The 24,825-nt window shown below is 41.0% G+C and overlaps 1 protein-coding gene across 1 annotated transcript; it reads left to right on the top strand.

Annotated features, from left to right (window-relative positions):
• Positions 1 to 433: 433 nt before the first annotated feature.
• NPM1 (nucleophosmin 1) lies at positions 434 to 20,225 on the top strand. The gene is made up of 11 exons (XM_020793659.3): positions 434 to 826; positions 2,149 to 2,228; positions 4,144 to 4,263; positions 10,618 to 10,711; positions 10,847 to 10,947; positions 11,255 to 11,331; positions 11,806 to 11,860; positions 16,010 to 16,093; positions 16,980 to 17,081; positions 18,851 to 18,925; positions 19,888 to 20,225. Exons 1-11 carry the CDS (start codon positions 769 to 771, stop codon positions 19,924 to 19,926), a joined length of 885 nt encoding a protein of 294 aa, XP_020649318.3. The 5' UTR covers positions 434 to 768; the 3' UTR covers positions 19,927 to 20,225.
• Positions 20,226 to 24,825: the final 4,600 nt, after the last annotated feature.

The raw sequence follows: 24,825 nt of genomic DNA, 5'->3' as shown, positions 1-24,825 counted from the left end.
GCCTTTAAACCTTTTTAAACCTATTCTGAGCAAGGCTCAGCTTTTAGCTTTCCCAACTAGATTATATAATTCTAAAAAAACACTCCCACCAACATGTATCAATTCACTTTTGCAAGCCAACTCCTACTGGCTTACTGCCCCGTGGCTATAGGGGGATTCTGGGACTTGTAGTTCAAAAAATATTTTTCCCCCACACTCTTCCCAGCTCATCTCAAAGGTGCGATGTTTGGGAAGGCTCCCTTGACTGAAAAAAAAAAAGCTAAAGCAGAATATATTATCAGTTCTCATTTGGTGATCGTCCCCATTAACACAACGTGAACAATCTGTGTATGAAAGAAACAAGGACAACCGCCGCCATTTTATTTATGGGCTCCCATTCCCCCGGGGGGGGGGAAACAACGCAGAAGATCGAGAAAAGTCTAGACCCGACAGCGCATGCGGAACACAACCGACTCCCCTCCCACTCGGGCCGCACGAAATTCCCCCACCCACCTAACGCGCTGGACGGGGGGGGGGGGTTAGAAATAGTTCGCGTGGGAGGGGAGAAGAGGGTGGGCGGTCGCAGGAGGTTCGTCAGCAGTTCCTTATCGCCGCCGCCGAGAGATCACGGCCACTTCTCGCGATATCTCCCACTATATATACCTGGGAAGAGCGAGCGAGGCGGGCTCTTTCCCGGGGAGTGTTAATTCCGTCCATTACGCCAAGGCCTGCAGGCTAGGTTTTTTTCTCCCCCTTTCGTGGTTTATCGAGAAGGAAAGACGCCACAATATGGAAGACAGCGACATGGACAACATGGGCTCTTTGCGGCCACAGACCTTCCTTTTCGGTAACATGGAGCCTGGACTCCTTTCTCCGCATCTCGCCCGTTCTCCTCCTCCTCCTTCCCGCCCCGCGAAGGTCGCCTTCCCTCCCTCCTTGTCTCGTCGGCGCCAGCGTTTGAGGGAGAGGAGCGAGCGCTCTGTGTGGCGGTTGGGAGGGGGCAGGAGGAGGGGGGGAGCCTAGTAGTAGTGAGGCGTCGTGGGGCCTTCCCACGTGTGGGTTCCGCGTGTTCCGGCCCGGCTGCTTAGGGGAGGGCGGGCCAAGGTCGCCTGGAGTTCTGGAAGTTTCCTTTGTCCCCTTCGCTCTGGGATGGGGAGGGGGGTTGCAGCCGCCGCCGCCACCTTGGCTTCGGGCCCACCATTTCCCGGCGAGGCCTTTTCCGTCACGTGTCTGAGGCGACGGCGAGGCCTGTTGTCTCTTCGACTCACCTCCCGACTCTCTTCCCCCTTTCAATCCCGGGCCACGCGTTCCCCTGACGAGGCTCGGCTTTTGGGAGGAGGGAGAAAGGACTCCTCCTTCTCCCTTTAAAGAAACAAAAGGCAGCTCCCGATATTGGGATGTCTCTGTGTGTGTGTGTGTGTATGTTCCGAGTGGCTTAAAGGAGGAATAACCGAGATTGCCGCAGGATGTGGCATCCTTGTTGCGGTCGAGAGCTAGCTTGTCCCGGGAGGCAGTTTGAACACGAGTCTCCTGGGCGCGACTTAATCCCGTTGCCTGCCTGACACGTTATAACTCGTGTCTCTGCTTCCTGGAGCTAGAATCGGTGCCGTTGAGACGCAGGGCAGCCCATCGTAAAAGAAGGCAAAGGGAGAGGAGAAGGATGCTGAGAGGATACTGTTACAGGGGAGCCATGAGGGTGAAGGAGATAGAGGGCCATGTGCTTAAGGAGGTGGAGCAGGGTGTGTGTAATTAGTACAGAGCATCTTCTTTATGACCTAGGGCAGGCGTGAAATTACACTCTGTGATGTAAGTTGCCAACAGTGAAACAGGAGACATAACAGTATGGTTTTATTCAGTTTTAAACAAGATGTGTGTGTTCATGTATAAAGCGTTACCTTTTAAACTGTAATTGTAGGTTATCCGATATTAGCCAATTTGCTTTCTTCCACTAATTGTAGATTACAATTTGGGCATAAATTTACAAAATGCTTTTTCAAAGTTTTCCCTTCCCCCCATCAATCAGTTGAGTAATTAGCAGCATTCAGTAGAGTTTTTCTGGTATTTTAAAGTCAGGAATTAACTTGCCTCCCAGTTTGATTTGTTAAAAGCAATCAGAAGTTCAAGTTACTAATTTGAATAATCACAATGTGCTGCTTACTGCTTTTGCAGGGTGTGAACTAAAGGGAGACAAACCTTATCATTTTAAGGTGAATGATGAAGAAAATGAACATCAGTTGTCTTTAAGAACGGTAAGTGCTTGTTTCTGGAAAGAAAGAATTATTCAACCCAAGTACTATGGCATGAATGAAAGTTGCACAGAAGCAGTGCTTTGTGATGATATAAAATTACAATTTTAGTCTGAAATTTTCAAATATGATCACCAGCATCTTGGGTACAGATTCCCAGGCATTGGTTTGATTTTTGACTTGCATAGGATATTACTGTATTGTAATATTGCATAATCCAACACTGTACAATTGCATTCATTTCACAGGCTAGCAAGGTTATGCACAAAATCTTACAAGGTAGGCTTCAGCAGTATGTGGACCGAGAACTCCCAGAAGTACAAGCTGGATTTCAAAGGTGCAGAGGAACTCGAGACCAAATTGCTAACATGCGCTGGATTATGGAGAAAGCCAGAGAGTTCCAGAAAAACGTGTACTTCTGCTTCATTGACTACGCAAAAGCCTTTGATTGTGTGGACCACAACAAACTATGACAAGTTCTTTAAAAAATGGGAGTGTCTGACCACATTATTTATCTCCTGAGAAATCTATATGTGGGACAGGAAGCAGCAGTTAGAAATGGATATGGAACAACTGATTGGTTCAAAAGTGGAAAAGGAGTACGACAAGGCTGTAGATTGTCTCCCAGCTTATTTAACTTACAGGCAGAATACATCATGTGAAAGGCTGGACTGGAGGAATCCCAAACCGGAATTAAGATTGCCGGAAGAAATATTAACAACCTCTGATATGCAGATGATGCCACTCTGATGGCAGAAAGTGAGGAGGAATGAAGGACCCTCTTAATGAAAGTGAAAGAGGAGAGCACAAAAATGGTCTGAAGCTCAGCATCAAAAAACTAAGATCATGGCCACTGGTCCCATCACCTCCTGGCAAATAGAAGGGGAAGATATGGAGGCAGTGACAGTTTTTACTTTCTTGGTCTCCATGATCGCTGCAGATGGTGATGGCAGCCATGAAATTAAAAGACATCTTGAGAGAAAAGCGATAACAAACCTTGACAGCATCTTAAAAAGCAGAGACATCACCTTCCCGACGAAGGTCCGCATAGTCAAACCTAAGGTTTTTCCAGTAGCGATGTATGGAAGTGAGAGTTGGATCATAAAGAAGGTCAGCCACCGAAGAATTGATGCTTTTGAATTGTGGTGCTGGAGGAGAATCTTGAGAGTTGCTTGGACTGCAAAGAGAACAAACCTGTCCATTTTGAAGGAAATCAACCCTGAGTGCTCACTGGAGGGACAGATCCTGAAGCTGACGCTCCAATGCTTTGGCGATCTCATGAGAGGAGAAGACTCCCTGGAAAAGACCCTGATGTTGGGAAAGTGTGAAGGCAAGAGAAGGGGACGACAGAGGATGAGATTGCTGGACAGTGTCATTGAAGCTACCAACATGAATTTGACCGAACTCCGGGAGGCAGTGGAAAACAGGAGGGCCTGGCTTGCTCTGGTCCATGGGGTCACGAAGAGTTGGACACGACTTTATGACGAAACAACAACAAAATCTTGCATTGTGTATCATTTGTAACTGAGCCTGATGTTTCAGTTGGAGAGCTGGTTGCAGGCTATTGTATTCACCTGAAGAATAAAATGAAATACATAATGTGTTGAGGGGACAAATATTGTGGTAACCCCTAAATTATTCCGCTTTGAAAAATCGCTTTCAATAATAATTCCAAATGTGATGGAAATTTTCAAGATAGCAGTGATCATAGACATCTTTATTGACCCTTAACCATTGAATATAGAAGCTCATCATTTGGTTTACAGTAAAATAAACTATTTTGGATTTGTAATATTTAGGGTGGCTCTTGTTTAGATAGTCAAATGCTAGTATGTGTTGTTTATATTGGATCCCAGCAAGTGTGTGGGCAGTAAATATTAATACGTGGACTCTGCCTTTCAAATTCTGTTTCACACAGGTTAGTTTAGGAGCTGGCGCTAAAGACGAGTTGCATGTTGTTGAAGCAGAGGCATTGGACTATGAAGGTAACCAGACTACAGTCACACTGGCATCACTGAAGATGTCTGTTCAGCCTACGGTAAGAATATTATTAACTACTTTAATTATTATTCTATTATATTGATTGCAGGATTGTGATTCTGTTTTAACCATATTGTTTTCTCCACTTGGAGTGAGTACGGAGGTGTCAGTAACAGCTGTTAATGCAAAACCTTGGTTTACTAGAACTAAATTTCATTATTGAGAATATTTATAAACTGATTTAGCAGTGCACATATTTGTCTACATAATACACATTGGCTTGAAAATGTGCTTCATTGACATGAAAAGGGTGACTCAGAATTGACTTGATAGCACATTATCATTGTTATGGTTTTAGACTAGATTTTTCATCTTAGAACAAAATAATTTTATTTGATTTAATGTAATTTGTGTCCAACTTTCCCAAGCTTCCAAAGTGGAATAAACATTTCCCTCTTTTGGAAGCACTGTATCACCCAGATCAAATCTGAATGATGACCCGTCATGTGGGTTTTCTAGAAAAAGATGGACTGGAAATTTTTTCTGATAACTGCAAATAATCTTTTCCCTTATTATCATGCTTGTTTGATTCCTTTTTATTTACTTGTGATGCTCTATGTTGGTTTTCATGTGTTCAGGCATTAAGAGTTCAGCAAAGTAATTGCAAGCATGAAATGGCTAACAAATCTTATTTGAATAGTTCTGACTTCGAAGTTCAAGAGAAAAAAAATAAGAAATGTGAAATAAACAATAACCACAGTCTTAATTTTAATTTTTCTATTGGAAAATGTTAGAGAACAAATATGCCATCTATAAATCTGATCCAGACCCAGCCAAGAACTGACTGTATTCATAAGCTACTGAGTTTTAGGTCTTAGAAGAATAACTGAAATCCACATCCCTTGTTTAGTCAATCTGGAATGATTTTTAAGGTACAACCACACAAACAAATGAAGACAGGCACACAAGGCATGGAAAATTGTCCACCTTGCATTTCTGTTGATAACAGTGTTTGGGTAGGGCGAGTCCTATGTCATAATTCTTTGTATAGCTGTCCTTCTGCCTTCTTTATGTTGGTGATTTTTCTGCTTACCTTACAACTCCATGTTGGACAGTGAAGCTGACTCCCCCCATAAGCATTGCTTTTCCCAGCATTTATGGAAACAAGAGGTCATAGTCCTGGCCTCTCTTGACACATGCAGCTTTTCCCACAGTCAATCAGTTTCATGGTAGGACTTCATTATAATGCGTAAAGGTAAGGGCGAAGAGTGTTGAGAAAATACATGGCAGTGATGAAATTACTGTTTTTTTTCTATCAAATATACTCTGCTCAGAATCAATATCCCATCAATTTCACCTACAAGTGACAAAGAATTACAAATCAGCACTGGAGGTGGAGCCAGGCTGGGTGAGCTCAGCTAGGTTGATGGCAAAAAATACAGTGGTGCCTCGCTTAGCGATTGCTTCGTTTAACGATGTATTCGCTTTGCGATGGGTTTCTTTGAGGAATTTTCCGCATCGTTTAACGATGTTCTCTGGGGGATTTTCACTTAACGATGTCCGTTTTTGCTCATTTAAAAGTGTCTTAAAATGTTTGAAACCTGTTTTAAATGCTTGGAATAGTTAGTCCACCTTGTGAAACCTTTGCAAACTTAGTTTGGCTTTGTTCTGAGTCTTCGTTAATTTTTGGTGAATTTCCCCCCCATTGAAACAGACAGTTCAGTGCTTTTCAATGAGGGAAAAAAATTCACCAAAAATTAGCGAAGACTCAGAACAAAGCCAAATTAAGTTTGCATAGGTTTTACAAGGTGGACTAACGATTCCAAGCACTTAAAACAGGTTTCAAACATTTTAAGACACTTTTAAATGAGCGAAAACAGACATTGGAAAGCCATTGAAAATCATTGAGTCGGCTTCAATGATTTTCAATGGGGGAAACATTGTATCGCTTAGCGATGTTTCCTATGGGGATTTTCGCTTAAGGACGGTAATCCGTTCCCATTGGAACGGATTAACCGGTTTTCAATGCATTCCTATGGGAAATGGTGTTACGCTTAACGATGTTTTCCTATAGCAATGGTTTTTTTGGAACCAATTAACATTGTTAAGCGAGGCACCACTGTACTAAGTGATACTAAGAAACAAGAAAGTATGGGAATTGGAAACCTTTTGAGAATCAGTCCTGTGTGTGACTGTTTGGGAAAATGGTCTTGATTGTAAAGGTCAGATTTTGCTCGGTAAAGGAAGGGTAACATTTGTGTCTTATCTTGTGAGAAGCTATCTTCAAGGCCAAGCCTAGGCAGTTCCTCTGATGACAGTGTGTTGAGAGATGAGAAACTGTTTTCTTCTCAATGATTCTGGGAAGAGCAGAGTCTGATTGATAACATGGAAGATGCTGGACCTGGGTCTTAATGGATATAAGGGGTTCAAAATGTTGTTCCAATTGGCTTTATTCTTAAGAGATGCTATGCTTAGTTGCTGTCCTGCTGCACTATTCTGAGGGACACGGACACTCTGTTCCAGAACCATCATGTTTCTATGCTGATAGTAACTATTAGATAGGGAAATTAGCTTTATAGTTTTCATGCTGTCTTTCTGCTTCTCAAATTTGTCTCAATTTCTTTGCCTTTTTGATGCTTTTGACCTCTTGCCTTTTTTGCCCCATGTTAATAGAATATTAAATTTCACCACCTGATACTGACTTTTGAGGATCTGTTGTGCTGAATCCCACCTGAACTACTCAACTATTTACCAGAAAACCTTGATATTATGTGGTCATGATGGTAGTTCTGCCTCACAGGATTGTGTTGCTGGTCAAATCAGATTTGTGCATTTTGAGTTCCTAGAAAGCACACCAAGGTTGTAAGATTGAATCCACATGACGGAGTGAGTGCCCGTCGCTTGTCCCAGCTCCCGCCAACCCAGCGGTTCAAAGGCATGCAAATGCAAGTAGATAAAATAGGGACCATCTTGGTGGGAAGGTAACAGCGTTCTATGTCTAAGTTGCACTGGCCATGTGACCACGGAAGATTATCTTCGGACAAAACGCTGGCTCTATGGCTTATGTTGGAAACGGGGATGAGCACCGCCCCCTAGAGTCGAATACGACTGGACAAAAAAAATTGTCAAGGGGAACCTTTACCTTTACTTCCTAAGTTATTAAAAAAAGCTCTCACTTAAGTCATATCTACATAAATATCAATAGTCCGTGTAATTAATATACTAGAGCAGTGGTTTCCAACCTAGGGTAGCTGAGGTGTTCTTTGACTGCAACTCCCCGAAGCTGTGGTCAGCACAGTTGGTAGTGAAGGCAGTCCAAGAACACCTGGATTACCCGAAGTTGGGAATCACTGGGCTAGAGAGCATAAGCAATAATAAAACCATATCGTAAAAATCTTGTCCACCCTGGACAGCTTTCTCCCTTCTTATGGTATTCTCCTGGTATCCTTCGCTTCCTGCCCTACCTATCTTTTTCTGGCCATTATTTATACCTTTATCTCTACTTCATCAGCTGTCAACAATCCTTTCTAACAGGCCTGATGTACAAGGATCTGGTGCATCAACAGAAATTTTATAATAGAAATTTCTGTTGTTCCTTCACTTCCTGTAATTAGAAGAGCACGTAGCTCAGAATTTGGCAAGCTGCTATTATGATGATATGCATTGTTATGATTAAGATTTGCAAAGCCTGGAAGAATAAAGACTTGCAAAATAAAAGGTCTGCTACACCAAGGTACGGTAATACCATAGTATATTAGTTACAGAAAGTGCAAGGTATATACCTGCAAATGCCATCTCCATATTAAGACATTGCAGTCATGGGGTAAAAATTATTTTGGAAGTCAAGGTTATCGTACAATGACCCTGCTTCCAGACTTGACTGGAGAGCTGGCTGATTGTTTTTAAGCTATTTTTACTAAACTGCTGTTCAAACCTCATTTTTTAAAGTACAACATAACTTTTAAGTACCGTATTTTTTGCTCCATAAGACACACCAAATTTTTAGGAGAAGAAAACAGGAAAATCTGTTATCCTAAAAATTTGGTGAGCCTTATGGAGAGGTTCGTCTTATGGAACACACCCTAGGACCCTTTGGAGGCTCACCCTGCCCCCCTGGGAGCCAGAGGGGGCAAAATTGCCAACTTCAGGGACTCTTCTGAAGCTTCCCAAGCCTCAAAAGAGTCCCAGAAGGTGGCGATTTTGCCCCCTCTGGCCTGGGGGGGCCAGGGTGAGCCTCCAAAGGGTCCTAGAGTCTGTTCCGGGACCCTTGCGAGGCTCCCCCACCCCCCACGGGGCCAGCAGGGGCGAAATCGCCAGCTTCTAGGACCTTTTCTGAGCCTTTCAAGCCTCAGAAAAGGTCCTAGAAGCTGGCGATTTCGCCCCTGCTGGCCCCGTGGGGGGAGCCTCGCAAGGGTCCTGGAAGGCTCACTCGGATCCTTGCGAGGCTCCTCCCACGGGGCCAGTGGGAGCGAAATCGCCAGCTTCTCTCCATAAGACGCACAGACTCCCCCCCTTTTTTGGGGGGGAAAGTATGTCTTATGGAGCAAAAAAATACGGAATTTTATTTTCTATACTGCCTTGATTATCATAACACACTACATATAAAATTTCACATCTTGACATGCCCCCCTCCTATATTTCCAGTACATATGGGTTTCTGACATACTCACCTGCAACATACCCTCTAATTTTCAGCCCTGCTGGGTGGGGCTCTGCCTCTTGCACACAATTTCGTCCCTCCACCCCCCCCTTGCAAAGGGAAATTGAGTTGTGTGTGTGCTCAGCTTAGCGGGAACCTTGCTCACCTGTGTTCTGCTCTCAGGAATAATGCTGGAATGGCACACTCTTTAGATTCCCTGGAAACTACTTTGCATGGTCTTCGGGGGCTTTCTGTAACTTTCCAGAACAGAATGAGAGCTATGTAGTGCTGGGGGCTGAAGGTAAAATGCGGAAGGCTATACAGTACAGTGGTGCCCTGGAACGGATTAACCTTCGCTATGTGAAAACTTCGCTAAACGGAACGGGGAAACCATTTAGCGAAGTTTCCAGGGTCCAGCAGCCATTTTCGCCCCCTCGGTAAGCGAGGGGAGGACGCGAAAACATTGCGCGCAGCCATTTTGGGCATCTGGTGGCCATTTTGAAACCGCCGAACAGTTGATCTGTGGGCGTCGCAAAGCGAAGATCGGTAAGCGAAACGCTTACCGATCTTTGCTATGCGAGTTTTGCCCATTGGGGCCGACTCTATGCCTCCGCATTAGTGATCCCGAAAATGGGATCGCTATGCGGATTCATCGTTATACGGTACGCTCATTAAGCGAGACACCACTGTACTGTCTCCCAGCTCCCTTTGGGAATGGAAGGTGCTGTTGAGTTCAGAGGGGGAATGTCTGGTTGTATCTGTTGTAATCAGCTGAAACATTAAACAGTTGCATTGTTTTTTGTTACATGAAATGTGGCCAAAGTATCTGTTCTGATTTTAAAATAAAATGTATGACAAAAATAGAGGAAAAATAATAGGTCCTAATTGCAGTCCTGTGTTTTACATATCTAAGAATAAGTTACATTGAATACAGTGAATACACACTAATTTGTAGTGTGTATGTGAGATACATTATGGTTTAATATAGTGCCTTTTATAGTTGTAGTTTTTGAAATTGTAGCTGTTAGTCTGTGCAAAGCATATTAGCAAAAAACAAAGATGTCTTTTCTGCTTTTTAATTTTGTGTTTCTTACTAAAATTCTTGCACAGACGGAACATGGCTACTGCTTCAAAAACTAACTGTAAAGGGGTACTACGTTTAGGCAAGTAGAGCAGATATCTGTATGCCTCATGCTTTAGCTGAAGGATCTTTTTCTGCCAACTGTAATGCAGCTTTGATCTTTTAATTAGGAATGGGAGCCCCAGCAAAGAAAAGATGTCCTGTTTCTGTTATATTCTTCTCCACACTTAACTTTTGTTGGCATTTTAATGTGACCCAGAAAGGCTTTTGCTGCTTTTCAGTGGCTGGCAGAACTGCAGGGTCAGAGAGATCAAGCTCCAACTGCCATTATTCAAGTCTTTTTCAGATGGGTTCACCATTTAATTCACTTGTTTAGCATAGATAATGCTAATTGGTATTCTGTTTCTACACCTTTTGAATTAGTTTTGTCAACTTGGAACATTATAAAATGTTATTCACTCCTCAGAGGAAGTGAGAGCCTCGGTGATTTTGTTTTTTCATTTTGTTGATTGTTTGGTTTTTATACAACTTTTGAGACTCATCTGATCTGATTTTCAGCTATATGGTGCCCCAGTGCATTTTCCAGACCTGTGATGTTTGTCATTTCAGTGGTTCAGATATTGTAGTGTTCAGTGTAACCTGTGTGTTTTATGTAAGCTTTCAGTCATGTTTTGATGTATTCTGTCTTTCAGGTTTCATTAGGTGGCTTTGAAATTACGCCACCAGTGATTCTGAGATTGAAATGTGGCTCGGGGCCAGTTTATGTCAGCGGTCAGCATCTTGTAGGTAATGACATTTAAATTTTCTTTATTTTAATTTAACTGATTTTCAGTTGCATGCTTTACTTTGATAAAGTGAATTTAGTTCTATTATATGTTGTGAAAGGTTTTGCTACTATCATTTTTTTGTTCCATATTTTAGCTTTAGAGGAAGAGCCAGAATCTGAAGATGACGAAGATGATAAGGTACAACACAATATGGCAAAAAGACCAGCAGGACTAACAATGGCTAAAGTTCCACAGGTAAGCCTGAAGTTGTGGAAATTAATTCTGACTGTGGTTACATGAAATCTGAAATGTGTCTTAAGCTATAGGTTTCATTATACAAATTCTTGCTTGCATGACTCAGAGGAATCTTACAAAAGCCCTCTGGATTTAAGCTGTGCAGAAAATAGAACTGAAACTTCTCTACAATTCAGAGACCTGTGCAAAATAGTTTCCAAAAGTGTTTTAAATTGGTTGACTAAGGATTGCAGTTTGCTTCAAAGATTTTACGTTGGAGTTGAACAATTAATGAGTGTTATGTACTTAAATATTTTCTGTTTTAAAGAAAAAAGCAAAGCTGGATGACGACGATGAAGAAGACGACGACGACGATGAAGATGATGAAGAAGATGATGATGAAGAGTATGTTCCTTGGTGTAATGTTCATTGTAGAATCCAGTAGTTCTAGCTGTATGGTTATCAATGTTACTGGTTTAGAAGTACTGCAAGTGTAACTTTGAAAAATACTTAGGTGGAGTAATTTTAAGTCCAAATCATCATATGATTTTATTTATAACAGTTATAGAGACTACATTTAAATGGCTACATTTTTAATGACTGTGCATGATAGCACAGAATTTCAGCCAGAAGTCTAATAAGACTTGGTTGATTTTCTCTACTACTTTGAATTCAGAAAATTGTTTATAGAATGTAAAATTCTGGGAATTTCTTCTCTGAAGACAACATGGTCTGGGATACTGTGTCTTCTAGTTCTCATTTCAGTTGTGGCCATTCCTTTTCTCTATCTCACTAATGTAAAACTAGATGAAAGCATACAACAGTATGTTTTTAAAATGTGTCAGATGTGATAGGAATCTATATGAACTTTAATTGTAGTGATGATGAAGATCTGGATGAAGATGAGGAAGAAGAGAAGACTCCAGCAAAAAAGGTAACTAAATATAATCTTAAAATGGCTTTACTGTGTTTGCCTTGTGTTTTATAAAGTAATAGATTTAATTTTGAAGATAGTAATAGGAAAGTACTTTATCCTTTTTTCATAGAAACGTTTAAGGAGACTTACAACATTAGAGCAATCGTTTTTCTGTTATCTGAAATCTTCAGTGATTGTAATATATAAATTGTTTTCTGCCACCATTGGTGCCTTTGGTAAATTTTTCATTTTAAGTGGGGATTTCTTCTGAGTTTACTTAGTATGTGCGCCTACTAGCTTTATTTCATACTGGCTATAATTCCAAGTTCTATATCGTATAGGCTTCTGAGTGTGCTGGGGAAGGAAGCTTTTGAGAGGAGATCTGTCGATGTCAGTAACTGTTATCTGAATCAAGAATTGCTCTCTTGGATTGCATGGACCTGCCTAAATTACCTACAAAATAAGACTCTCTTCCCCCCCTCCCAACCATTGCTATGTTCATGGACACAGTTCACCTGCCCAGTGTGATCTGATGTCTCTCCCTACCCCATTCTCTTTCACTGATATCTGAACTTGTTTATTTTTCTCTTTGCTTTCTGTATCCTTATATCTTATCCTTCTCCACATTTTTATAATGATGTCTGGGTAGATACAATGACTTAAATTTATTGTCCAGATGGCTTTGAACTGAATATATTTTTAAAAGATATCTCCTTTCAAATTATGAATCTTACTCCCTGGGATACATTAATTTATGAAAAATCTTTTTTGTGTGTACATAATTTGACATTTTGCAAGCACTAGGTGGTGCTGTAGCTAAAAGATGTAAATTTTTTTAAAGTACTCTGCAATAACTTTAGAAATTAAGCTATCTGAATTTACAGGTTTATTTAATATTTAGAACTGGAGGTTTGAGTAGAGTCTCCATCCATAGTTTTCAGGCACTCTGTCCACTGAATCTAGTTCCTTAAATCTGTTCTTCAGTTCCACTGTGTATTCATAAAGGACTTGGTTTAGATTATACCTGTCTATCCCAGTGGTTTTCCTACTTTCTTCAGTTTAAGCTTCAGTTTTGCTATAAGAAGCTGATGATCAGAGCCACAGTCAGCTCCAGGTCTTTTTTTTTTTTTTTTTTTTTTGCTGACTATATAGAGCTTCTCCATCTTTGGCTGCAGAGAACATAATCAATCTGACTTCGGTATTGCCCATCTGGTGATGTCCCTGTGTAGATTCGCCTCTTGTGTTGTTGGAAAAGAGTGTTTGTGATGACCAGCTTGTTCTCTTGACAAAACCCTATTAGTCTTTGCCCTGCTTTGTTTTGAACTCCAAGGCCAAACTTACCTGTTGTTCCTTTTATCTCTTGACTCTCTACATTAGCATTCCAGTCCCCTAGAATGAGAAGAACATCTTTCTTTGGTGTCAGTTCTAGAAGGTGTTGTAAGTCTTCATAGAATTGGTCAATTTTAGCCTCTTCAGCATTGGTGGTTGGTACATCAGCTTGGATGACTGTGATGTTGAAAGGTCTGCCTTGGATTCGTATTGAAATCATTCTATCATTTTGAGATTGTATTCCAGTACAACTTTTCCCACTCTTGTTGGCTATGGGGCTACTCAATTTCTTCTACAGGATTCTTGCCCACAATAGTAGATACAGTAATTGTTTGAATTGAATTTGCCCATTCCTGTCCATTTTAGTTAACTGACGCCCAGGATGTCAATGTTTATTCTTGCCATCTCTTGTTTGACCACATCCAGCTTACCAAGGTTCATAGATCTTACATTCCAGGTTCTTTTGCAGTATTTTTCTTTGCAGCATCGGACTTTCCTTTCACTTCCAGGCACATCCACAGCTGAGCGTCCTTTCGGCTTTGGCCCAACCACTTCATTAGCTCTGGAGCTACTTGTACTTGTCCTCAGTTCTTCCTCACTAGCATGTTGGACACCTTCCGACCTGAGGGGCTCATCTTCCAACATTATCTTACAGAATTTGGTTTCTGTCCATGGAATTTTTTTGGCAAAGATACTGGAGTGGCTTGTCAGTTCCTGCTCCAGGTGGATCACGTTTAGTCCAAACTCTCCATTATGACCTGTCTGTCTTCGGTGTCCCTGCATGGCATAGCCCATAGCTTCTCTGAGTTACTCAAGCCCTTTTGCCATGACAAGGCAGCAATCCGTGAAGGGACATTGGCATTTATTAAATTTGTCTTCCTTGTTCATTCTTAAATAAGTAAAATAATTTGGTTTCATAGAGAAAAAGAAACATTCAGTAGCTTAGAGTTTAAAGTTAAAGCATGCTACATAATGTAAATCTAGCGCTTGGCACTGGTTTCCCAGACTACAGAAAGTCTGAACTAAATCCAGTATGATGCAGGGTCTGCTTCAGTTTCCTCCCCTGTATGCTCCTCATATCTGCTCTGCAGTCGTGTATCTTTGGAATAGATATCAGGGGCTCAGGGATGTACAAGGGAATTTAATCTGCCAGATCTGACTGTTCCATAGGTGAAAGGTATGATAGAAATGTTTGGGGTGAATGAAAGCCTGTTCCATTTGTATTGATTCTGATGGATTCAGTAGCATGCATACACATATTGCTTTTTAACAGATCTGTTTTGCTTTAGATCGGGGTGTCCAACTTTTCACCTTCCCTGGGCCACATTAGAAGATGAAAATTTGGTTTGGGCCGCATGGGGGGCAGCCCTAGCTGTCCTCCGCAGTCCCACTCCAAGCATGCTTACAGGCAGCTGCGATCTCAGACAGCAGAGGCTGCCAATTTCGACTCCGGCGGCTTTATGGGGCCGGGAGGGGGTCCACCTATTGACGGGTCCAGCGCAATGTAGTCACACAGCCCCCCTGTCCCCTCCCACTCCTTCCTTCCCTCTCTCCCACTCTACTGTCGTGACATGCCCTGGCCACGTTCTGGACGCAAGCACCGGCAGTGTAACTTGAAACTTTGGAATTTCTTTAAAAAAAAATTGCACTGCGCTGCATTACGAGCTGACCTGGGCCGCAGGTTGGACAAGCCTGCTTTAGATGCTGAAGTGCAGTAGACACCTTCCAACCAGCAGTGTAGTGTAGGAAATGTTTCACTGTTTAAAAGTTTACGTAGCAGAATAATTTAAGAAAGGGTCCTGCAGGAAGATAATCTAGTGTAGCATACAAATGGACAAGTGAACCTGGAAACAGACACAACAATAGTCAGATTTCACATAAACATAGGAATTAATATTTTGAAATGACTGTCACGACATGAAGAAAGAAGGCATGTTCAGTTGGGGAGGAAAATGGGCACATAGACGTGCATGTACACATAGATCCACAGTACTTTAGACATGTTAAAATTAGAATGTTAACAGCCTTTAGTGGCTTTATTCATTTTTGTTAAAACCTAATCATTGTGCGAGGCCATGTCTTTAAAAAAAGATGTAAAGGCTGTAAAGCATTGGCTATATTTTGATACATTTAAAAATGACAATACTATCATTACAGTGCTAGGGTCCTTACAAATGTTTTCTGCGGACTGTTACATAGTGTGTCATCTACCTGTGGAAAATGATTGATACCTGTAGTTCTCCCTAGATGGTGGCAAGCATGTCTGTTACTGTGGCTGTCCTGATAATATTCATCTGTTAGTGATATGGCCAAAAATAACATCTGTTGGGAGGCAGCCATGTTTTGGCAAGATCATTCTCCAGACATACACTTGAGCTAAATGTGAGGTGGGAAAAGGAAGTTTGCTGCCATGGTTGGTATCAAAAATAGTGGTTCCTCCTCCATAGATGTGCACATTTGGATTGCCAGTGCCAATACACCTTTGGGATGGTTGGAAAAACATGTTGAATTAATCTAATACATGTCTGATGAGTTTATTAAATTTAAGTAAGTGTGCTGCACTAGGGCTCCATTGATTCAGTGATGAAAGAAGTCTGAAAACTTACTGCACTTTTGCTGTGAAGGCAGGAAGACGAAGGATTTGGTAATTTCAGGTGGCATAAGATTTAAACTGTACCATGCATGTGTTACTGGCCACTATAAATTTTTGACTCAATCCCCATCGTGTATTTAGATTCTCCTTAGATATGCCATATGTGTATTGGTAGCACTTAAAATTTCTTGTTAAGTACTGTAATTATTTCAAGTGAGGTTATTTCACATTTATTCTGACTTTAGCCTGCACGAGATTCATCAGCAAAGAAGACACCAAAATCAAACCAGAATGGAAAAGATTCTAAGTTGGCATCACCCAAACTGAAAGTAAGTTTCCCACAGACTTGCAAAGTAATAGGAATAATTATAATATTATTAGAAGTAAATAACAGTGCTGAATTCTGGGATCTGGCAGTTAAATATTTGTTTTGCTGTTTATTTGTATAATGTAACCTATGAAGAAATGACAGGTATGACAGATGCCTAGCCTATGAAGTTTACAGTGTAAAATACAGTGGTGCCTCACATAGCGACGTTAATCCGTGCAGCAAAAATTGCTGCTAAGCGATTTCGTCGCTATGCAATTTAAAAAAGCCCATAGAAACACATTAAAACCTGTTTTATGTGTTCCTATGGGCAAAAAACTGACCTTAAAGCAAAGATCCTCCATACGGCGGCCATTTTCGCTGCCTCTTATGCGAGGAATCCGTGCAAGAACACAGCCGGCGGCCATTTTTTTACCTGGCGGCCATTTTGGAACCGCCGACCAGCTGTTAAAAAATAATGGTTTTGTGATGGTCGGTAAGCGAAACAGGGAACTGATCATCGCAAAATGAAAAAACCGCACAGGAAACATCGCTTTTGCAATCGCAAAATCTTCGTCACTATGTGGTTTCGTCGCTAAATGGAGTGCCCGTTAAGCGAAGCACCACTGTAGACAAAGATTTAGGAGGATAAATACTAAATACTAAAATTTGCATCAATATTTCTGATAACAGAAGTGTGTACTTTAAAAAACTGTTGTATTGATGTCCAATTCTGTAACCTAGATAATGTACATGGTGTGGTCCTTGCTTTTAGAATGTAATATTATATTGGTACAAAAACCTTTGCCCTTCCTGCTTTACATAGGCTGATAACAAAAGGTATTAAGATACTGTTGGTAAGTGATGCTTTGGCATACTATTGAGAAACTCGTGGTATTGTGTTTCAGGCTCCAGAGTCTCATAAAGAGAAAAAACCGCAGACTCCAAAAACACCAAAAACATTCACTATGGAGGAAATAAAAGCAAAAATGCAGGCATCTGTGCAAAAGGTATGTTAATAAGTTACTGAAAAGCTGTTGCTAATGTATAATTTTCTTTACTCATCCTTTTTATTGCATAGCGATGGAAGAGACTAGGTGAAGTTGGGGTTTAGGGTTTTGTGATGGCTGGCAGAAATGTTTGATACAGTTGCCTTCTTAATGTGCAGAAATATGGCCAAAGGTGTAATATTTCTGGAAGTTATGAAGTTACAAGAGACGTTAAATCCCCATAACGATTTACAAAAATTATACAAATATATCTCAGATGTAATTATCTGGTCAGTGTCTAGAAGTTGTGATGCTGTCATATGCTTTAGAAATGTAGTAATTCGCATGCATTAAAATAAGTTTAATTCCTGTCAAGTTTGTTTATTTATTTATTTATTCAATGTTTACCCCACCCCTCAGCCATGTTTATTTTATGTGATGAAAGTTGGAGGAATCCAAGGTAAATGAGAACCTGGAGGAGACAGGGGCTATTTAATACAAAGTGGCAGAAGCAGAATCTAATGAATATTAGACATGTGAAGCTTTCAGGCTAAATCAAATATTATAAACATAACTAGAGTAAGCACACTACAGTCACTTGAACATTGTGTATGGCAGGTATATATGTGTTCTGTGCCATTATGTTGAAAATGACTAATAGCAACATTTAATAGGGCTTTCAAGGTAAGAGAGATCTTACCAATTTCCCAATGAGTTTCCATGGTCAAGTGGGGATTCAAACTATTTTCCAGAGTCCTAGTCCATCACTCTTATCCATTAAACTACACTGGGAAGCTATTTTTGTTGTTAGGTCATGGCCAACTCTTCGTGACCCCATGGATCAGAGCACGCCAGGCCCTCCTGTCTTCCACTGCCTCCCGGAGTTGGGTCAAATTCATGTTGGTAGCTTCGGTGAAACTGTTCATCTCATCCTCTGTCGTCCCCTTCTTCTCTTGCCTTCACACTTCCCCAACATCAGGGTATCTTTCAGGGAGTCTTCTCATGAGATGGCCAAAATATTGGAGCGTCAGCTTCAGGATCTGTCCTTCCAGTGATCACTGGGGGTTCTTTCCCTTCAAAATGGATAGGTTTGTTCTCCTTGCAGTCCGGGGGACTCTCAAGAGTCTCCTCCAGCACCACAATTCAAAAGCATCAATTCTTTGGTGGTCAGCCTTCTTTGGGGTCCAGCTCTCACTTCCATACATCGCTACTGGAAAAACCATAGCTATAAGTAGAGCTAATATTAGATTTAGCCCTTTCAAGCTGCTTTTGCAATGTCACGTTAGGAGAGTTGAGCCAAGTTCAGATGCTGTATATTTGGAAACTTCACCCTGAAATGTCCATGCACCTAGAAAATATATGGAGAAACTCTGATACGTTTGGGTCCCACATCATGTGAGTTGTATGACTATGTTCAGCTGAATGTATTTACAGAGAATCCTTTAAACCAGGGGTCTCCAAACTTTTCAAAGTGAGGGCCACAATATATGCCAGATTTTTGAAGGCTGAATGTGTACATCCACTTGCATGTATGCGCCCTCCCACACGTCAGGCTGGATAAAAAGGCAAGGCGGGTCGAATGTGGCCTACAGGCCATAAGTTGGAGATCCTTGCTTTAAACACTTGTGCTTCACATACCTCTGAGTTATTGCCGAATAGTCGAGTAGAGCTTCAGTTCTGTAACCCAGGCAAATTCAGTGGATTACAGATAATATCTTTTGATCAAGGAATTTTACTGTTATGATTGTAATATTATTGAAATCTGTGTCATAATTTTGTTTATGCTACAGGGAACTATTCTTCCTAAAGCAGAAGCCAAATTTGCAAATTATGTTAAGAACTGCTACAGGACAGAAGACCAGAAGGTAAAGGAATTCGCTACATTTTTTAGTTAGTTTCTGTACACTTAGGATTCAGCAGACCACAATTATTAGTTTAGGTAAGCCAGGTCTGTATCATAGTGGTGATTGTGGGGGAGGTACCTCCCCCCACCACCATTGAGATGATCAGTGAGCCCTTTCTCTAAATTAGTACGATTTTGACAAAATGGTGATCTGGTTTTCCACTGCTGAATTTGGCCAGCAGTACCAGTCAGTTTCCTTTTACAGAGAGGAACTACTGCTTTAGATTCTTCAGCAGCCTTTAGGCTTTCCTTTCCCAAAATCAACCAAATTACTGTGTGAAAGTATGCCAAGAGGTGCTTGTGCTGGTATCAGTAAGTAAGTTTCATTTAGTTAGACCTGCAAATCTTAAATTTCACTATCAAAATTTCTTTAAATTGTTATGAATTTCTGCTTCTTCCAAACAGTTAGGGGGAATCATAGCCTCTTGAAAGAGAAAGTTTGAAAGTGACTGGTTCAGTTACTGAAGTGGACTTGGATACAAAGGATGGCAGGCAAAGTTCAGACAGTATTTGCCTAAGACACACCCTTCGTTTTGTTTTCCTGTTTTATACTTTATAGGGTGTGAACAGCCTTGAAAGGCAAAATGTCAAGTAATATTTCGTGTTAAGAATAGTGTATCTGGTAAGCATTTTTCAAAATTAGCACAGACTTAGACTGCTATTTACTTTTCTGTCAAACTTGTACATAAATGAAAGATACTTTTGGTGCATAATTCTGTGCCCATAACATGTTTCTGTAGGCATTGCCTGATTAACTTGTTCTAAATAATGCCTCCATTATAAAACTGTTTCTTTACTTAGGAGTAGATTCTGCAGTGTTCATGGCATCTCAGTATTCTAGGAGGGATGTGTAGGATTACAGCCTGAATGCAGTCTGTTTGAGAAGACCTAGACCAAACTTAGCTTTTCCTTTTTATCTTTTAGGTTATTCAAGCACTCTGGCAGTGGAGACAGACTCTGTAAGCAAGAAGTTAAATGGCTCTTTTAAAGTTACAGTCCTGTGTGTTTCACCATTAATATCTGGCTACCCTTTTTATAAATGCTAAAGCTTTCCCTACAGAGTCTGATTAATGTCGTCCAGATTGTTTTGCCAAGAATGTGTTGTTCAAAATACCTGTTCAGCTTTTTTTTTAAAGACTGGGACTCCACCCTTTTTGTTTCAAATATGTATGGAATGTTTTGATAAGGCATACTAGTGGTGGTCAGAAAATGGAAATGGGAAGACTAAATGTAAATGTGAAAATAAAATTTAGTATTTTAAATAGTTTTGCTGCTTTTTTATGTTGTCCATTCCTTTGTCTTGCATCAGCTATAATACAGCAATGCATAGAAGGTTGGTTTATTGCTTACACTTGTCTAGGAATCAGTGCTGTGGAAATTTTTTCAAATGCCCCCCTTTTAAACCAAGTCATTCACCTCCTAATGCTTGTGAGTATTCTGGAGTACTCTATTCCTGGTTCTCTTGAACTTTCAGTTTAGCTATGAACAGATAAAATCTTCCTGACCGATCCTACTTGCTATTTTTCTACCTTGTTCTAGTCATTGCATTGTTCTGAACTTCAGCCTTCTTCTAGCTTTACAATGCAAGGATGTCATTTGATGAATGTACCTTTCTAGCCCCACTCCTCCCTGCATCATTTGTCTACTTCCTGGTCATAACTACTTCAGTTTTACCAGGCTTCATCTGTTTTAGCCACATCAAAGCTGACTAATTTCAGTAGATGCAGTCTATATTGAAGATTGAGTATGGCAACCATCCACATTTGATACAACAGGCAGCACACCCAGTAATGTGCAGTTAAATCAGAGAGACAACAGAATTTTTTTCTTTATATTTATATGCCACCTTTCTCCACATAGGGGACCAAGGTGACTCACAATTAAAATCATACAACAATCAACATTTAAAAAAACTTATAAAATATTGTAAAAAACAAACATGTATCAAGATTAAAACCAGAATTGAAAATAATTTTAAATTTGCCTATGGATCTAAACAATGATTGGCAGAAGAATGCAATGCCCATGCTTTGCTTCTCTCAAGGCATTTGGATTGATCAAGGTTTTTTAAGATATAGGATAAAATTAATACCCTTTAATCAATATAATAGGTAGTCATGTGTTAAGTCTTAAATAAAGTGGGATTAATAAATGCCTCCTTGTCAGGTCAGTGAAAAGCCCTGAAATCACATGATGTGACTGCTGTTCTGAACACTTTTCAGGTACTCTATTTGGGTGTGAGCTACTTTTTGGAAATCCCTGCCTAGAACTGGGCAAAAGGGAGGTTTCAGTCTGGCATGTTTGGGGAAACTGTATACATAGCTTGGAGAAGTTGAAGACTCCAACCTGGGAAGTATGGGAGGCTGAAGTGTGTACAGTTGACCCTCCCTGATGCATCACTTCCTTATTCACAGGTGTGTCTCCGCACCTGTTCCTCCTCGTACAAAGGTTGCATACAGACAACATTTTGGCAAGGATCCTACTTACTAAGCTAAAGTGAAGAGGTTGCTGGTAACTGCATCCTACTTGTCCCCTGAGTGAGCAAGTAAACGGGGCAGCACTAGTGTGAGGGACAAAAATGATTTTTGTAAGAGTGAGGGAGGAACAAAGAGGTTTAGTAGTGCTCTATTCACGCTGGCCTGGAATGTGTCATCTTTCCTGTGTCTAGAATTTAAGTAAGAAATTTCAGGCTTCATTATTAACCTGCTGGTGTGCCTGACAGATTATGTTGATTTTGTGTTAGGATTAATTGAACCAAGGACGAATAGTTTTTTTACAGGGCAGTTCATTTTCTTCCTCTCTACCACTAGCTTTTCTCTAGAGCTTTTTACTCATTTTTTTTCTTCCTTGGCTATCCTTTTTTCTCTCGCCTCTGGGGCAACCCTCCTTTGCTTCTGCCTGCATTTTTAAACTATAGCTCTTTTAAAAAAATTGTGCTACATACAGATGCAGGTTTTCCTCCAAAGGAAGTACAGTGGTGCCTCGCATAGCGAGGTTAATCCGTTCCGGATTAACCCTCGCTATGGGAAACATCGCTGTGCAGAAATAAAAAAGCCATAGGCTTGAAAAAGCCTATGGCTTGAAAACTCACCGTTGTGCGAAGTTCTTCCATAGCGCTGCCATTTTCGCGCCCTCGGTAAGCGAGGGCAGGGCGCGAAAATGCAGCGGGGACCTTCCGGCGGCCATTTTGGAACTGCCGATCAGCTGTTCTCACCCACTTCGTTATGCGATATTCGCTAAGCGAATCGCTTAGCGAATATCGCAATGCGAAAAACCTCCATAGGGGCCATCGCTGAGCGAATGCTCCAGCGATGGCCAAGAGCCCCTCGTTAAGCGATTTAATCGCTCTACGGGGTGCTCGTTATGCGAGGCACCACTAAAATTCTGCATAAATGGATATGCAGTGCTTGGAATAAACCCTTCATTCAACATCCAGCTATGCTTTCTTTCAGGATATTCCATTCCAGCCGTTTGCAACCTTAGCTAATCCAGGTGTTTTTGTATTGCAACTCCCAGAAACCCCAGCCAGTATAGCTGGTGGTGAAGGCTTTTGGGAGTTGCAGTCTGAAGTTGCTGATGTTTTTTAATTATTTTTTATTTTTTTGTCTAGTTAGGTTATTTCTGGTGAAGGTTTTTGTTTTTATTGCTCCAGACCTTGGGATTCATTTGTCTCAGTTTACTGGCAGTCTAGTTTGTTCTTTTACAAAGACCTTTCCAAAAGTCAAATGGTTGCTAGTTGTGTTTATAATTCACCATTTTTTTCCGTGTATAAGACGCCCCCATTTTTCTAACCCCAAATTAAGAAATCTAAGTGGGGCTTAGCAAGTGTAGGGGAAAGGGATCAAAGCACTACAGGATTGCTTTGATCTCTGCTTTCTCCCTTCGTGCTAAGCCCCATGGGCTTAGCAAATGGAGGGGGAAAGGGATCAAAGCAATTCCGCAACTGCATGATCGTTTTGATCCCTTTCCCCCTTATACAGCTATGGGATTGCTTTGATCCTTTCCCCCCTCCTTTTGCTAAGCCCCATGGGACTTAGTAAACAGAGGGGAAAGCAGGGATCATACCCATCCTGCAGCGCTTCAATCCCTGCTTTCCTTTTGCTAAGGCTTAGCAGGTGGAGGGGAAAGCAGGGATCAAAGACCTGCAGGATCAGTTTGATCCCTGCTTTCCCCTCCACTTGGTTTTTTCTTTCCTCAGCTTGCTTCCGTGTATAAGATGACCCTCAATTTCCAGTCTAAAGATTTTAGACAAAAGTATAGTCTTATACATGGAAAATACGGTAATAGTTGCCATCACATCTTCTGTCTCAGGTTTAGAAGTAAACTACTGCCAATGGAGTATAAGCTGCCATTCTCTTTTCCTAAGAGATGAACAGTGAGCAGAAGATCCTTGACACAGAATAACAATATACAAAGGAAAGGGAAAAAAACTAAGAACACAGTCAATGAAAACAGTGAATAAAATAAGCCAATAGCATTTTTAAAAGGGAAAACTCATTCTAATGAGGCTGACAAGTGTTGGGATAAAAACACTGATGAATAACTGATTGAACTGGGAAATTCATTCAGTTGACTGCTGGGTCTCATTATAAGCTCACTGAGTGCACATTTCAGCTTGATTAGGTTGAATGACTAGTTGTCCCTTGACTTGAAGTATGAAGTATGCAATACATTTTCTGTAACTAGAAAAACCTGATCCATGGATGTTGTTGGGAATTCTGCCCAAAGTGGGGGGGAGCCATCACAACTGCTTCCCCTTTAACCCCACCCCACTTCCTTGGGAAACACTTTTGAAACCTTGCTGTGTGCAGCCTTAGTTTGTACAAGAGGTCTCAAATCTCTGGAGCAGGTATGTTTGGAAGTTTTTGTAAAAGGCTATGGCTGTTTTCACAAGATGGTTGTCTTGGGTGGGATTAGGAGATCAGAGATTAGGAGACCCACTTGCACTTTACTGAAAAAAGGGGAAATGCACCTCTTCCCCCACCAAGAAAAGCATAGAAGATTGCAAGAGAATTGCATGAAATGTCATATGGTAATTTATGAATAGATATAAATAACTAATTAATAACTAATGAATAGATATAAGTAACTAATGAATAGATATAAATAGCAAAGTAATTTTAATTTGGATGGAAGTACAATCAAACTTCGTTTCTCACACAATAAGTAACCCCCCTCCCCAAATTCCAGAAGCCATCTTAATGCAACATACAGTGCTTATATGCATAGTATACAGTGGTGCCTCGCATAACGACATTAATGGGTGCAGCAAAAATCGCTGCAAAGCGATTTCATCACTATGCGATTTTATAAAGCCCATAGGAATGCATTGAAACCCCTTCAGTGTGTTCCTATGGGCTTAAAACTGACCTTTAAGCGAAAATCCTCCATATGGTGGCCATTTTTGCTGCCCGGTAAGTGAGGAATCCATCCCTAAACCCAGCGGGCGGCCATTTTTTTTACCTGGGAGCCATTTTGGGACTGCCGATCAGCTGTTAGAAAATCATCGCTTTGCGATAATCGGTGAGCAAAACAGGGTGCCGATCATTGTAAAGCGATTTTTCCCCATTTAAAACATCGCAAAAGCAATTGCAAAAAGTTTGTATGCGATTTCGTCGTTAAACGGGGCGCCCGTTAAGCGAGGCACCACTGTACTGTGTATAGAGAGAAGAAACAGCACAGATAAAAACTTGGCTAATTCTAGTGCCTCATTTATTTATTATTTATTTATTAGATTTTTACCCCGCCCCTCTAGACAATGTCTACTCAGGGCGGCTCAGGATATTTCCTACCAGTGCATCAGGACATTTCCTACCAGCTCTAATGTTATCATTTATCCATGGATTCATTTTCTCCACATGC

The sequence above is a fragment of the Pogona vitticeps genome, chromosome 1 (genome assembly GCF_051106095.1).
Source record: "Pogona vitticeps strain Pit_001003342236 chromosome 1, PviZW2.1, whole genome shotgun sequence".
Classification (NCBI taxonomy): Eukaryota; Metazoa; Chordata; class Lepidosauria; order Squamata; family Agamidae; genus Pogona; species Pogona vitticeps.
This window is presented reverse-complemented; position numbering and strand designations above follow the sequence as displayed.

Coding starts and splice junctions, on each gene's coding strand:
- NPM1 (XM_020793659.3), top strand. CDS start 769: ATGGAAGACAGCGACATGGACAACATGGGCTCTTTGCGGCCACAGACC. Junction 827..2,148: donor GCCACAGACCTTCCTTTTCG/GTAACATGGAGC, acceptor CTGCTTTTGCAG/GGTGTGAACTAAAGGGAGAC. Junction 17,082..18,850: donor TGCAGGCATCTGTGCAAAAG/GTATGTTAATAA, acceptor TTTATGCTACAG/GGAACTATTCTTCCTAAAGC.